At 39.8% G+C, this 16,407-nt stretch overlaps 1 protein-coding gene across 1 annotated transcript in view; it reads left to right on the top strand.

Moving 5' to 3' along the window:
* The first annotated feature begins 1,837 nt into the window (after positions 1–1,837).
* LOC102219075 (TSC22 domain family protein 1-like) overlaps positions 1,838–16,407 on the top strand; it is a 32,688-nt gene continuing 18,118 nt past the window's right edge. The window contains exon 1 of the mRNA XM_023336808.1: positions 1,838–5,000. Within this exon, the coding sequence (XP_023192576.1) occupies positions 2,560–5,000 (2,441 nt within the window). The 5' untranslated portion in view covers positions 1,838–2,559. The remainder of the gene's footprint in view (positions 5,001–16,407) is intronic.

Genomic DNA, 16,407 nt, shown 5'->3' on the forward strand with positions numbered 1-16,407 from the left:
CACAAGTTTTATTATTATTATTTTATTTCTAACAAGACATTTTTTCCATGTTAAGTGAAATAATCTGGCAGTGGAACCAGTAAGAGATGATGGAAGAAGAAAAGAGTTAAATACAGAACTCTGTCTTCCCACAGGACAGCGACTACAAACAAACAGCCAGAGATACAAAGGTATTATATTAAAGAATACGGCTCAAAAGTAAAAGTAATGGCTCAATAGATCTAAATCCTGTTGAGAATAGGTGATAATACTCGATAAATGTTGTTTACAGACACTCACAGGTGCAAATTCAGCTCTAAGTGTTGTAAAATGTGGCATTAGATTTTGATTTAGAGTAGATGAAAACAAATGTGCGCCACACTTTGGTAAAAAAAAAAAAAAAAAAAAAAAGTATTGTTTTCTTTCCACTTAAGAATTATGCCTCACTTTGGTTTGGTGTGTAACAGAACATTCTGTTAAAATACTCCAAAGCTGTAGCTGTATAGGGATAAAATTATTAAAAAGTGGAAGGAGCATGAATGCTTGTACAGGACACAAACTAAAACCACATCAAAAAACAAATCTTCCAAATAAAAACGGAACCTGGATATCCAGTGATGATCAGAAAACACTAGACTACAGACAACGTTACCATGCTTGAACACTGAAGTTCATTGACCTTTAGCGTCCAACAAATGTGGACATTTCTCCCAGCCGGGGCGAGCAGAGGCCCCAAACACTACCTGTGTGTAGAATAATCCTTCAGTGTGGTCAACACTTGTGTCTGCAGAGAGATCCAGCAACGCTCTGTCTACCTTTGTGTGACCAACACTGTTGTGGTGGCGATGTTTTGCTCAGCCTGCCACAAATGTTTATTTTTAGTACATTGTATCCATTGACATCCCAACTAGCAACCTCAGGTATTGGAATAATTTACCAATGTAATGTGGGCAAAGCTTTCCAAAAACCAATATTCATATTTATGTACAAATAAGAACCTTATTTTGATTTGTTTGACAAATAAAAAAAAATTATACACTTAATTCAATAGAAAATCAACTACAGGTGGTTATGGTTGGAAAGACAAAGGAAGGGATATAAACTTGATTATTTTTTTATACATGAAAGACGCAGTCACCGATGGTGGCAAAAACTAATTTAAACTTGATAGGTGGAGAGATTGGTTATCTTCTTGGTGATCTTAATGTACAAATTTCTTGCACAAATGCAGCTGAAACCAGAAATTGTATACACTACAAAAGTATAATCCAGATTTTTTTTTTTCTGGTTAAGGTGAATTAGGATTATCTGATTTGTTTTGATGTTCCACATTGTCACTCCAGGAAGTGGTGTGTGTCATAAGTTTCTTTGGTAAAAAATGATGACAAGTGTGCCTCAATGTAACAGAAATTTTTTTGAATTAACCTATCACAATCGTGCAAAGCCGTGACATCATTATGTTAGCCTTTACAAATTGTTTAAAGACTTTGTGATTTCAGTATAAGTAAATATTTGAATTTAAAATTAATTTTTAAAAATATCTTTTCTGTTATTTAGTAGATGAAGAAAATAATTTTATCAATCATAAGTGTATCTACATACAATTTCAAAAAGAAAAAATTGGCTTTTGTGTATTGGAATTTTTTAAAACAGCTTCGGTTTTATTCGGCTCTCTCCGTGATCTTTTGTGATCTGTCCGATTTCGTTCTTTTCCGTTTATGTTGATTTTGAGCTCGGCCCTTTCCGTCATCTCTCGTGCCGTTTCGTTTACGTTGACTTAGAGCTCGGCTCTTTCCGTCGCCTCTCGTCCTTCTTCGTCGGTGTTGATGTTGAGCTCGCCGCCTCACCCAGACTGCTTTATGTCTGGCAGCAGGGACCATGCGCGGTCGCCATATTACGGAGCACCCCTCCTCTCCAGTCCCGTCACAGCAGCCAAGCAGGAGACGCTACCGCTGGGGGAAGAGCACCGGTGATACAGCAAAACTAAAACGAGGATTCGCTGGCATGGATGTAACCTTTGCACTCCACCGTTAAGTGATCCCATCGCTTTCAAGTCGTTGTACTCCGGCTGAAAAGGTTGATTTGCTCAATTTCCGAGTTAATTCAGCAGTTAAGACTCGCTCACTGTAGACTGCTAACCGGTGATGGAGACTGGCAGCTAGTTCCAGCTAGTAGTTGATATAACAATAACTCACTCAGCAGCTGCTTTGCTTTGAGTTCTTGTATTCATCGAAAGACAACATTTAGTTACAAAAAATACCGGAGATGTACGCTTGTGTGTAACAAAGACGCAGCCTGATAATCAACCGGCGAAGTACGACTGGCATCAGCTGACGTTAGCTCGCTAGCTGCTGAGCAAGCGGCCACTAGCTTCAGTTGGCTCGCTAACTGACTCCGGGGGGGGGGAAATTGCCCTAGAGGTGGTTAAAATCGCCTGGATCACAAGAACACATTTATATTTGTTCTGTTATTTTCAGCTGGCTTGTCTGTTAACCGTAGTGTCGGCAAAACGGCGCCGTTAACGAGCTGCAACCTTATTACCTACTGTCAGAGACCAACTACCGCCCGGATTCAGTCGGAATGCATCATCCGGACCCCGCAGGAGACTCTGGCAGCGTCAGAAAGATGCCGCATCCGGCTGTCTTCCACAGGAGGGGCAGCAACACGAGCAGCGGGAGCGGCTCCACGCTGTCAACGACCGCCAACCCGGTGGTGGTCAACAACAGCCACGTTTCAGGTGATGACTACCAACCCTCCCTGTTGATTCAACCCCCCGCCGCGTCGTCCTCCCCGGGCCCCCATCACCCTCCTCCTCCGCACAGCCTGAACCTCCAGCCCCAACCCCCGCAACCTACTGGAGCTCAGATTAAAAAGAAAAGTGGTTTTCAGATCACAAGTGTGACTCCAGCGCAGATATCAGTTAGTACCAACAACAGTATTGCAGAGGACACAGAGAGTTATGATGACTTGGATGAGTCGCATACTGAGGATCTGTCTTCTTCTGAAATTTTGGATGTATCCCTCTCAAGAGCTAATGATGTAGTCGGAGCGGAGAGGAGCTCTTCAGAGGAGACCCTAAATAACTTCCACGAGGCAGAGACCCCTGGAGCCGTCTCCCCCAACCAGCCTTCTCACCCCCATACCTTGACCCAGGCGCAACACCGTGGCGGCGCCATTGTAAACGGGACTATGCATCACCAACACCCTCATCATCTTAACCATGCTCAGAGCTACTCTCTGACCGGAGCTTTACCTTCTCTCACCCAGAAAATGCCTTCAAACGTGGGTGGCGCTCAAGAGAATGTTTCCCACGCCACCGCTGGCGCTCCTAGTATCGTCCCCCAGGATGCGGGGATTGTGACCCCAGGATCTGTCCCTGGAATGCACAGCTCTGCGTCAGGCACCACAGTTAGTGTTGTTAATCCCCCAACCAGCAGTGTTAGTAATGTGAATATGTTGAGCTCCGCCAACGTGCCTGTCAGAGGGGGAATCAACATGAGTGCTAGCAGCGGCGGTGCTAGTGGTAGCTTTCCTCACAGTGTTATTAGCACCACTGGAGGAAGCAGTGTTGCAGCTGGAGGTAGCCATATGTCTGCTGCTAACGTCAACATTAACTCGATGACTACTACAACTGCTGCTGCTGTCAGTGCCTCTGGAGGCGTGGGAGTCCCCTGCGGGATCCAGGGAAGAGTTGGATCAGCTGCGAGCGCTCCCGCAGCGGCTGTGCCTTCAGCTGTTCCTGCTCCGGCGCCGGCAGTGACAGCCGCCACCTCTCGCTTCAGGGTGGTGAAGCTGGACTCCAGCTCCGAGCCGTTCAAGAAGGGCAGATGGACTTGCACCGAATTCTACGACAAAGATGTGCCCACCCCTGCGCCATCAGTGTCCGAAGCTGCGTCTCAGACAGCGCGTCAGTTCGTAACGGAGAACTTTCCCTCAGAGAGGGAAAGCACAAGCAGCAGCTCTGTGAGCAGCACCATGAGTACGCTGAGTCATTACATTGAGAACCTGGGCAGTGGAGAGGCTGTGGGTTCCCCGTTACCCCAGCATGCCCAGGATTACGCCTCCCCTCCTCAGGGATATCAAGGAATCATGGGAGTACCTCACTCCCAAGCTCACATGCACACCCAGGATATCAACCATCCTCATGTGAAGACGACTGCAGCCCCCTCAGCTCCCACAAACCTCCATCAGCCAGGTCAACAGACTGCCATTGGTGCTGTCCCGCCACAGCAGCTCACCTACGCCCAGGCGGTCGCTAATCAACCGCCAAGCTCCTCACAGGGTTTGGTTGGCATCCAGCAGCAAAAGATGGGCTACGCTAACCTTCCTCAGCAATCAGCTGCATCTCCGGCATCAGCTAGACCTCCTGGGTACAACCAACCACAGCAAGGTGTACCCCAAGGTGCTCCCTCTCAACCTCTCTCCAACCAATCCGGCTCAGTGCTGGCCGCTCAAGCTAACGGAGCGACTCAGATGATGGGGGTGCCTCAGCAATCACAGGGGCTCCTTCATAAGCCAGCTCCCGTCTCCAGTATGCCGCCCCATGTTGGGGTAGCTGGCCTCGGACAGCAGCCACCAAGCCACGTTGACATTCAGCAGCAGAAACCACAATCCCTTCTGACTCAAATACAGAATCCGGGCTCAAGCACCCAACTTCCTCCCGTGGCGTCAGCCTCAGCCGCTCCGCCTCCCAACGCTCACAGCGATCACCAACCTCAAGCCCATAATGCCGCCAGCGTCAGCCGAATGTCCCCCCATCCATCGCAGGACGCCAGCAGTGCCCAGGCCCTGGTTCACGCCGCCCAGGCCAGCGCCTTGTATGCCAGCTTGCCCAGCTTCACCACAACGCAGCTGCAGGACGCCCAGAGGCTGCTGCTCCAGCATCAGTCTTTACTGAAGCTGTCTGGCAGCGAGGCGGGATCAAACATCGGCCTGGGTCAGGAAACCGAGGGCAACGCCAACACCGCCAGTGCCTTAACCGCACCAGCCGGTCTCAAGACTGTAGACGGAGAGGATGATGGGTAAGAGACGCATACTTACTTTAATATTTGCATTTCCTTGTTAATTGAAAAGTCTATGCATATATATATATATATATATATATATATATATATATATATAATGTAGCTTATTGCTACGCAACAAGCTACATTTATTGGTTGTTGCTGTAAGGAAAGATAATCTGACAGCACTCAAGCTGCTATACTCTCTGTTTGAAGAACACTGCAAAAACACAAAATCTTTAAAAAAAATTTTTTATCAAGTTTCTAGTGCAAATATCTTAGTACACTTTAAATAAGACAAAACTAACTCACAATTAACTTTTCTGCAAGATATGGAAGCTTGTTTTAAGTCAATATTTTCTTAATATTTATTTTTAAAAATACTTGTTCCACTACAGATTATTTCACTTTTTTAGATATTAGCCGTGTTCTTTTACTGAAAACTTTCACTTTCTAAAGTAAAGTTGGTTTCAATTGTGCCACCTTTGGGTTTGAAGAAGTAATTTCTGAGGTGAAGCAGGAATTTTAATCACCCTGCAGCTTGTGGAAATGCCTTATTTCTAACAATGCTAACCCACTTTTTCTTGTAAACATTAGTTCTCCATTAAATGTGTTCAGATATTAAACACAAGCAGTTGAAAGAGCAAACTATATAAGTTTGATTGTTTCGCAAACATTAAGAGTTAAGTATGTTAATATGGATATAACATACGTGATATTCTGCAAAATGATGCAAGTTATTTCAAAACTGAAAAGTATAAATTAGTCCTGCTTCTAAAATAAAAAAAATTAAATTTATTCGTTTTTAAGTGCTTATTGCACAGAATCTTATGCCTTTTTGTCAATACCTTTTTTTAGAGTAACACTAAAAGTTGAATTAATTAATTGGCTTGTTAATTGGTCTGTTTTTTTCTCCTGTAGTAGTGTTGGGTGATAACTTATTTTATCACAATATTTTGTGGTGCTAATGTGATAACTAAAAATATTCATAAACCTATTTATTACACATTTTTTGGGCTATTGTTTAACTATAACTGCATATCACAGCATTCATACCATCACAAACACAAAAATATGTTCTTGAAAAGTATTCTCGTTTACCTCATGACAACACTTGCTTAAAAAGAGTGTGATTTTATTTTATCTTAATTGAATCATATTTTAAAATGTACTGATATTTATTGATGCTCTCATTGTGCAAACAGTGGAGAAAATAACATTACCAATCAAACTACCAGCTGATCCAGGAGAAAGGGAAAATATTAAACTGCACTCTAAGTGCTTTAATGGAGGTCGCAGTGGAGTCTGGATTATTTTTGTTTTACGCAGGATTGCAACAATCTGACTTATGATATGTGGTTTTCTTTGAGGTCCGTCCTGCCAACTGTGATTATAACCGATTGTGGATTTTAAATTTAATTTAAAAGTTAATAAAACAGAAGAGGAACAAAATGTGCTGCTGCTTCTTTGATATAGAGGCAGTTTACTTTTTTAATCTTAGTGAAAATAAGCAGATTTTCTTTATCTTAACAACAAATGATTCTCAAATGTACATCAGAATAGATGCTGTTGGTTTATTTGTTTGTAGGCTGAAAATTGTACGTTTTTTTCTTCTTTTTTTGTGATTTTGATGCATTTAACAGGGGGAAAATATTCGCTTTTAATGTTCTGACTGATCACTATTCAGAAACAAAGAAGCAAAATTTATATGATGCTAATTAGGGCTGAAACAATTAATCATGATGAATTGATTATTTAAATCAACCTATTTTGTATTTAATAGTTAACTGGAATATACAGTTATTGAGACATAACTGTACAAAAAAATTAAATCAGGTTTAGCTTCTCCTGGTTCAAATTCTTAATTTAGAACCTTTTGCTGTGCAATTTATCAACCCTACATTGTATTGTTAAGTCAAGTAGCTTTTCACATATTGATGCTAAAGTATTGTTTAAGCTGCAGATGCATCCTTTACTACAAATGTTCAAGCTCTCACTAAACGAATGTTAGGCAATAAAATGTTTATTTTACTCTTTAAAAATGAGTTATTTGTTAATTTGCATCTTCTAATCTCTCTAATGTTGAGCTAAATAAAAAATCTGCAGAATCTTTGTTTTTTCCCTCTCTCGGATTAATCAATTATTAAAATAATCACTAGTTGCTGCCTTAATGCTGATTTCTGGTAAGTCTTAGATCTGTTTCTGTTCTGGATCGTAGTGGGTCGGGTTAAAGCTGCTTACTTACAGCCGTGTTGAAACTGTTTTCATGTTAGCTTTGGATTCAAGGAAACAGTCGCCAGTGTTTCCTTGAATCGAAGCAGTAACCTGCGCAGCGGTACTTCACAGAACCTTTTGAAGGTTCTGAAGCGTCTTTCAAATTGGGTGTGCGTGGAATGTAGCTGACTTTTGGTAACTCCCTTCAGAAGGTTTTGCTTATTAAACGTAGCAGCAGAGTGAGTGTTGATGTTTCACTTTCATCTCTGCTGCTCATTCTCTGTAAACGCTGCAATAGCTTTAAAATCTTCTGAAATTTTTTTACATTTTTTATTTTATTTTTTTTAAGAGACAGGATAGCACTCAGTTGCGCCGCCTTCTAAGTGATGAAAACATTGTAGCATCCAGGGACATGGTTCTCCACTTGCGTATTGCAGAGAAACCTGTTTCTTTCCTTGTTCTCTAATAAATCTCCCAGCTTGCTCTGGATGTTTGCCACATCAGCGGTTGTGCAGGTCCCGTGGTCTTCTGTGTGGCTTCTGTCAACATATTTTCTGGCTTTCATGTGTGGGATGTCTCTGCTTTCATTAATCACCCCCCTCTAAGGGACCGCTACCAAACAACAGGGGCTCTTTAGGGTGTCATTTCATGTGTTGGTCTCTGTTTTTCAGCCGGTGTTTGCAGGAGAGAAGCTGTGCATGAGCTCCATAGGTGCTGACAAGACATTACTGGAATGAGTTTGAACAGGCTGGTAGTCGGTGTACGTTGGCGCGGGTTGGCCGCGGCCGATCGACTCCTGGGGCTCGTTGGCTAGCAAAGGAGATTTGGATTGGAATAAATCATACTTAATATCTTTGGGAAAAACAAAAGTTATTGTCACCCCCTACCCCCAAGACAAACTATTTTATTAAGTTGTATTGATTTGTATTGTACCACTTTGTGGTTTTATAATACCATTTCATCATTATCAGTTGTCTTTTAGTTGCCTTGCAGCCCTCTGTTGCAAATTCATTGCTGTAAAATACAACTAACATATTGCACTGTAAAAAATACACTGTACTAGCTTCTCTTTTTAACCTGCTCTTGGCTTGCTGTCTTTTTAAAATAATAATTTTTTATCTAAATATCATTTTTAATCTAGGTTGTAATTATTTTTTTATTCCATTCTAAACCATTGTTGTATAGTTAGGCCTGTTTTTTCAGAAACTAAGGATGGGTTTAAATTAGCGGCACCTGCACATCAGCAATTGCTTTTAGCAAGCATAGATGTTAAGCTATTGACAAGCTAAGTTAGGGCAGATAATTGGGCGGTACAATGCACCTTAAAAAAATCTTAACTTCATGTATCCACAATTATTTAGAAAATATGTAAGTTAGCCTTAAATACATTAATCACAGATCTTAAATATTTGTCCTGGCTGGACTGTTTATTCTCATATAGTCCGTGTAATTTATTTTTCTCCTTTCTGTCGGACAAAGTTTGAATTGTATGCAGATGTCTTCATTATGTTCTGTGACTCAAGGTGGTTGATGCTACCGCTAACTAGCTGCTAATATACACTTGCTAACTAGCGAGCTAAGTGTAAGTAATTTCCAGTTGGCAGTGCGACGTTCGTCTTTGCCACTGGCTCACTTCTGTTGCCAAACCGTATAATACTATGTGCATTCTGTGCAAAAAAGATTGGCACTATTGTATAAAGTGTAGTGTAAGTGATACAGGTCTTAAATTTCATTCATATTGACTGCAATAAGTTCTGGAACAATTTATCATTTTGCAAAATTGGTTATGGTGACAAACCTATGCTCATCACAATTTTTAGCATTGCTATAACATATTGCATTTCCTTGTGAAGTTGCAAAGGGAGTTATAGACGCACAGTGATCTGATGTTAGCTTGACAAACTGTATTACAGTAACAGGTTAATATGTTTAAAGTGAGCAGTAAAAGAAATGTAGATTCAAAACAAATGTCCAGGTGTGTAGTTTTTCCCATCTAAATGACATGCGGCTGTTAGTGTGATGAATATTAACTTTACAAAGTGCTGCTTGAAAATGGTGAAAAGTTGGATGCAAATCCCATCACTATTAATTACCATGACCTTGCAATAAAGGTGTTTGAGTGCAAATAAAGCACCTTTTGGTAAAGCTACAGCTGAGCACAAGGATTTTTTTTCCTCTTTTGAAATGAATGAACAGGCTGCGTGTTTTTTGTAAATGCAGATCCATTGTTGGGATGAGCAGTGTGTGTGTGTGTGCGTTCAGATGCGTGGAGGCTTAGGGGAATGAAGTCTGGCTGGCAGTGCGATGACTATCTCTGTTGCTGGCTGTAATCTTTCCCCACTGGCGCTGCAGGGAGTTGCTGTGACCTGGGTCTGTTGCTCATTGTGTGGAGATCAGCGAGATCCCCAAAATTCACAACATGCAGCGGAAGTGACCTAACCCGACCCGACACAACTTAGTCAGGTCTGCTGAGGACACAAACAGCCAGGGCAGAACGGGACCAGTCTGAACATAGCCGATAAGTATCCCAGATGTAAAAAATGGAATGAAATAATGAAAATAAAACCCTTGAAGGAAGAAAACTTGGTCTAATTCCTTCATTACTGCCCTCCTGGTAGTTAACTTTTAGTAATGCCTCAAATATTTCCACCTTAGCTGCTAATAGTATCCAGATGCTGAAAACTTTTTCTTTATAGGCATTATGGGATAAAATAAATCCTTGAAATGTTGGCCACTTCTAGTTTTGTCTGATTTTGTGGTGATTGGCATGGATGTAATATAGTATTTCTCAAACTTTGTCAGGATGAGGACCATTTAAAGCATTTAATAAACACTCACAGACCACCTAACTTTAAATTGGCCCCGCAATAAATCTTTCTAATTCAACCTGAAATGAAAATATTAGTATTAGTGTCTGAACACACTTATTGTCATCTTTAAGCCTGCAAATTTTGCTGAGCGATTAATTGTCTCAAACATTATTGCGATAAACGATAATATTGTTTGAAGACCTTTTTACCCTGATTTAATGGAAATGACGTAATAATGCATGCGATTTCCTGCCATAGATAGATACATTTAAAACTGGAACTGATTAACAAAGCTTCTTCACCATCATTTCGCACTCTGCAGACTTATATCTGGATACCGGTAGCATGCTGTGTATCATAATACTGTTTTAAAAACAAAAGTTCTGCAACTGAAAAATATTCCTGCAGACATGAATTCCTCCGATCATATAAGTAGTCCAGTTTCTTTCTTTTCAATAGTATCTTCAGTTTTTCTTTTGAGTGACCTGGTCTTAAGAAATGTATCCATTATTATTTTTAAACACAATCCTTTGGTAAGCTAGCTGTACACTTTGCATTTTGAGAACTTTTGCAGCTTAAAATACTGCCCATCATCTAAAAACAACAGTAAAGTTAGCACATGATAAAGCAAATGTGCATTTTTAGTCATATCAAATTTAGTCATACTGAAGACATACTTTTAACAAAAGTCCTAAATAAACAAACCTTGTTCGCTGATAACAAAACACACTGTATAAGCTCCATTGCAGCTTTTCATCCATCCTTTTGTTGTTGTTAAGCTGGTTAACACACATACCAGAAGTTAGGCCTTTCACAATAAATAAATCAGTTAATCTTATGATAAATTAAAGGAAACTCAATAATTTCCATTTGCATGACTTATTGTTTTTTTCTTTTCTCTTTCTTTTTACCAAAGTTGGATGACAAAAGTCTTCAGTCTGGTGCTTTAGTCTCAACTAGCCCATTTTTTAAAGGACAATTTTGTTTTACTTATTTTGGTTGTTTAATATGTGTCCCAGTTCCCAGTCCCATTAATCATCAGGATAATTGATTATTAATTGATTGCATTTACACCAGCCCTGCTTTTAAGTCAAGGACAAAAAGAAAGACCTGAATTGTTATATTTTGAAATGATTTTCAAATGTACCACAGCTGACATTCCCATATCGTATCGATGACCAGCTGCTCTTGTTGCTGCTTTAAAAGCAAACGGTGGTTATGTATTTGTTTTGTTTCTCGCGCCTCCCTTTTACCCTGCCTGTTTACCCCACAGGCTGAACCAGAGAGCACCAGAAAACAGCAGAGCATCAGCATGTTGTGTTTCAGGGGGAGGGGACTAAATATTAACCCTCTTTCTTTCACACCAGTGAGAATATGAATGGGCAGACATGCGACTGTTTTTGTAATTTGTCTAATTGAGTTTTAGCCTCCTCTCCTTCGTGTCTTTAATCGCTGCTTCCTGTATTGTACCTATTGATACGCTTTGTGCAGATGCCACATTGATTTTTGTTTGTGTCTGCTCCCCTTCTTGCTGATTGCTCCTTTTTCCATCAATAAACAGGATTGTTTCACTTAAGAGTGCTGTGGGAAAACTAATGGCCTGTAATGGACAGTAATGGATTGTGTTTAGTGTCCCTTTCATCTTTTAGAAAATTGCCCTCCGAAAGCTAAACATGCTGGTGCGAACGAACGTGCCTTAGCCGTAAAAAGGAGAACATTGATGAGAAACGGCTCTTGCTGTCAGTTTGGTTCTGCGTAAACAAACTGTTCTTTCTCATTTGTTGTCGCGTCACTGTTGTTTTGTTTTTCTGTGGGAGCTTGGCCAGTTCTTGTCTTTCAACATAACTTTTTAATTAAATTTAATAATGTGCATGACCAACTGGCTGGGCTGTTGCGGTGAAGCAGCTTCATGCTTGGTTCAGAGAAGAAAATTCAGTTTGCAGTTTAAGATGGATATGTTTCTTTTTGAGGAAACCTTATTTGTACAGAGTTCTTAGAAAAATGTCTTTTTTTTAACACACCAGCTGATTCCAGTATTTTGTACAGTCTAGATTGGGGGTGTCCAAACTTTTAGTAAAGTGGGACAAAATTGTTGTCAAAAGTACTCATGGTCCGAGGAAAAAAAAAATAAAATTAAGCAAATAAATAAGGACGGACTGATTTATTGGCTAGATAATTTATCTGTGCCGGTGGGAGATCGGTGATCGGCCGATTCTCACGGGAAGCCGATCTTATCCACCAATCTTATCTACCTCAGCAAAGGTCTAAGAATCAACCACTGTTCTCTTCTGCTCCCCTGTTAGAGAGGTTTGACTGACAGACTGGCCCACCAGGTCATGTCTGCGTGTTTGCAGTTGACAGCAGTCACCCCGCTGTTACCTACTCAGCGACTTTTTTTGAGATGATTAGCAGCATTTCAGACAAAAAAATTGGTATCGGCCAAAATCGGAATCAGCAGGTCAGGATTTTTAAAGATTGGTAATTGGAGATTGGCCAAAACAATGCAATTGGTGCATGCCTGCAAATAAAGTTGTAATATCTATCAATATATATATCATTTTGTAAAAAACGGATGTTGTAGATCCAAAACCTAAAAAGGATTTTGCACATTTCCCTCTACCTTTCAATTTCTTTTAGGCTCAGTTGAACAAATTTATTTTCAGTTATAAGAGCAGAATTTTGGTCAATTTCTTTCAAGACATTTGTCATACTTAGCCAAATTTAAATAAATCAGTTAAAAGCTGATTTAGTGGAGCAAAGTTGGCTTTTCAGTCTCTTTTTAAGTCTCTAGATAAATGTTGTTCTACTTGTTAGAAAAGAAATGAATACTTTGTGTTATTCATAGCATTTTCCAATTCAATTTTTTTTAATATACTTCTAATCAGGATAAATTATTAAAGTTTAACAAACAAGTTTGCATCATTCTTGAACTTCATTTGGGGCCAAACAAAATAAGTCCAAGGGCCACAAATGGCCTCTGAACCACACTTTGGACAACCCTGCTCTAGATGGTTCATGTTTTATTTAAATTTTTAGTTTAAAATGTTTTTATATTTTGGGGATTAACGTCAATCCTATAACATAATGTAGTCAGACCTTAAAGATGGTTGGATATCAGCCCGGTAAAGACTGATTGGTTCATCTCTGGTTGTCATTGTTAATTTCAGAGGTTTAAATCATCACATCCATGGAAAATATGAGAGAATGAAATTGTTTTCATCCAGTGAGAATCGCCTAAATATCTGCACTCAAATTGCTTCATCTCTCAGAAACCACACCGATTGTGGCTCCATCCAGATTCTCCTGTTGGGGAATCTCCCAATGTAATTTTGGGGGTTTTAGTGGTTTGGTTGCTGGTGTCGTTGTCCCAAACATGCAGGCAATGTGCTGAATCATGTCCAGCATTCCTGTGGCTGGACATGATTCAGTCAGTGTCCAGTCAGCTCAGTGTCCAGTCAGCTCAGGGAACATTACTCGCACTGCACAGAACCAAATGAATGACTCTGCTTTTGGTCAAAGGGATTTCTTACCGAGGCTTTTTTTTCTTTCTTCATTCAGAAGTCACCTACATAAAGAAATCGGCACATTTAGGAGATTTGTAGAACTTAACTGGACATAATGTTTTAAATTAGCCGTATTCTGCCATATTTTTGGGTAACCAGCATTATTGATCAATGCCTTATCTTTCTGTGGGTTAACTTCTACTCAGTGTTGCTCGTATCACTCTGTTCTCATGCTCCCGTTCTCCCTGCAGTAACTAAAAATATATTCACAGCTTACCGCAACACTCCACCTGATTCGCATGTCTTCAGACCAGAGAACAGCATCTTATAAACACCCAGAATATGGGGAAGTTATTAGCAGAATATGTCTGAGAAATCACCTTTATTGGCCTCTGTTGACATAAAAACAGTAGTTTAATGTAAACCATGTGGTTCTTCCAGCTCTTTCAGCAGTGCTATGCTGCCCCTTGCTGGTTAGAAAGCTGTGGCCTGCTTACTTTGGCTCATCTCTGGATGTTGTTTGGTGCTATTAAATGTTTTTTTTAAACCGAAAATTTGCATTTGCACAAATTTGCACAAATGGAGGGTATTTGTAGCGTCAAAGCTGGTGAAACAGACTGTTTAGTAAAATAAAAGTTTTTTTTTTTCCACATGTAATCTTGATTTGGTTGGACTGTTCCTGCTTTTTAATCAATCATGTGAGAGTTATTGAGGGCGCAGAGCAGCTGCGGGAGTCTTGCGTCACGTACCTGCTGGTGGGATTTGTTGCAGAAAGAGCGAAACAAACAACCAACAAGAGCCCAACTAAATGGAAGAAATGTTTTGCACAGTGAGTCTCAAATGGAGGTAGAAAGGAAAAGTAAAATGTGGCAAACAATAATGCACCGTCCTGGGAAAGGAGTAATGCCACGGTCAGCTGCAGATTGAAGTTTATGATTCCAAATCATAAACTTCACATCAGATCATGTGTGTGATCTGATGGGTAATGAGATCATGTGTGTGATCTGATGGGTAATAATATCACACACAGCAACACTGAGCTACATTATACTGTTTAAATATATACACATTCTTGTGTAAAGCTGCATTTTATTAAGGGGTTAACTTCATTCGTCTTCAAAACGTCATGTGAAGAAATGGTTCACTACACCGCCATCAAGTGGTCTAAACCCAGAAGTACAATCTGGAGAATTATACTATAACAAAATAATGGACTGTATTTTTGTTTTTAGAGTACAATGGAGTATCAAGGCTGTACTACGACAAAATCTAAAAATATTGTGAGAATAAACTCATACAATAACAAGAATGAAGTCAAAATAATGATAAAGTCTTAGTAACATGAGAATAAAGTCTTACTATAAATAACGTTTTAATATTATGACTCAATTATAAGATTTCAGGAAGTTTAAAACAAAATATAGTGTCAAAAGCTGTGGGCTTATTTCACTCTGTTTACATTTTTAGTTTAAATCTTATTTTTAATCAGTATTACCAGGATGTATCAGCAGTTTGAAACTGCTTCGGTTTAAGTTCCTGTAACCTGGATGTTTTTTCTTTTCCAGCGTTTGTGAAGATTCATGTTTGGTTTTCTCCATTAAAGTCGTGCACTTCTGCATTTTTACAGTTTTTTAGGTTGCGATTTAGGGCACAAAAATATACTACTTCAGCATTTTCTTGTTTACTGAATTCCATTTTAGTGGCATTTGCTTCTGAAAAATTGAAAAAAGAAACATTTTCACAATAAAACAATACAGTTATCTAGAATAATTCGTTCTTCTTGTCCTTCTGACTTGTTTTTATAAAGATTAAATTGTAACGTTTGGACTGATGGCTCTCTAAACTCTGTTTTCTGGCAGATGCAACATCATGTTGTGGCCTGCAAGCACTATTGATTGCAGACTAATTTGCATTTTTGGATTTGTTGCGGGGGTTGTTTTAATAATGCATGAAAAGTCGATTCTGCGCGACTGAGATATTCTGCAACTTATTCTTTTAAAAACAATGATGTAATTGTTATTCTTGGACACGTTTTAATGCTGCTTTATATGGGGATTGAGTTTAATGGCAGTTCACCAGTATGAAACACAGCATCTGCAGTAAAATTTATGTAACTCCTGCTTTTCTTACTGTTTGGAAATCACAAAAAGTAAATTTTTTTAGAGGTTAAACAGAAATAATGTGTAAAATTGTGGTTGGCCAGAAGATGGCGCTGTGCGCCAGGCTTGGTCCTTCTCCAGCTCAGGGGCCTCATGCATAAAAGGCTGCGCAGTTTTCACACTAAAACTTGGCGTACGGAAAAATTTAGAAAAGTGTGGCGCACAAAAAAAATCGGATTCATAAAGCCGTGTGCACGCACGTGGTTGTACACTTTTGTAAATCCTAATTTGCAGGAAATAGAGCGCAGCTGCCGGTCCGCCCTGTCGCCACCCATAAATACAAATGTAAATTAGTATAAATACCCGGACGTCTGCCACCACGTGAAGCAGTAACCATGGCAGCGTCCTTGTTTGTAGCAGTATAAGTATTTATAATAATAATTATTATATATTTTATTTAAAAGGTGCTTTGAGGACACCTAATGTCACCTCACAAAAATAAAAATACATTTTAAAGAAAAAAAAAAATCAAATTAAAAAAATAAAGAAATCCTGCAAATGCCTGTTTGAACAGCAGCGCGTTCAGCCGGGGTTTCAAGACAGACAGCGTGTCAGAGAGTCCTTTGAGTGGGAATGTGGACATTTATTCTAAATAGTGGATTCGTGTGCATGAGTTGTACATTTACAGAATAAAGATGCTTTATGTCCATAAGGCTCATTCACAAAGCGGGCGGCTGGACTGAATGAAGACTGCAGCTGGACCGGTACCGGTACCACACGACTCTATAAGTTTTGCTCA

This window comes from Xiphophorus maculatus, chromosome 7, assembly GCF_002775205.1.
Source record: "Xiphophorus maculatus strain JP 163 A chromosome 7, X_maculatus-5.0-male, whole genome shotgun sequence".
Classification (NCBI taxonomy): Eukaryota; Metazoa; Chordata; class Actinopteri; order Cyprinodontiformes; family Poeciliidae; genus Xiphophorus; species Xiphophorus maculatus.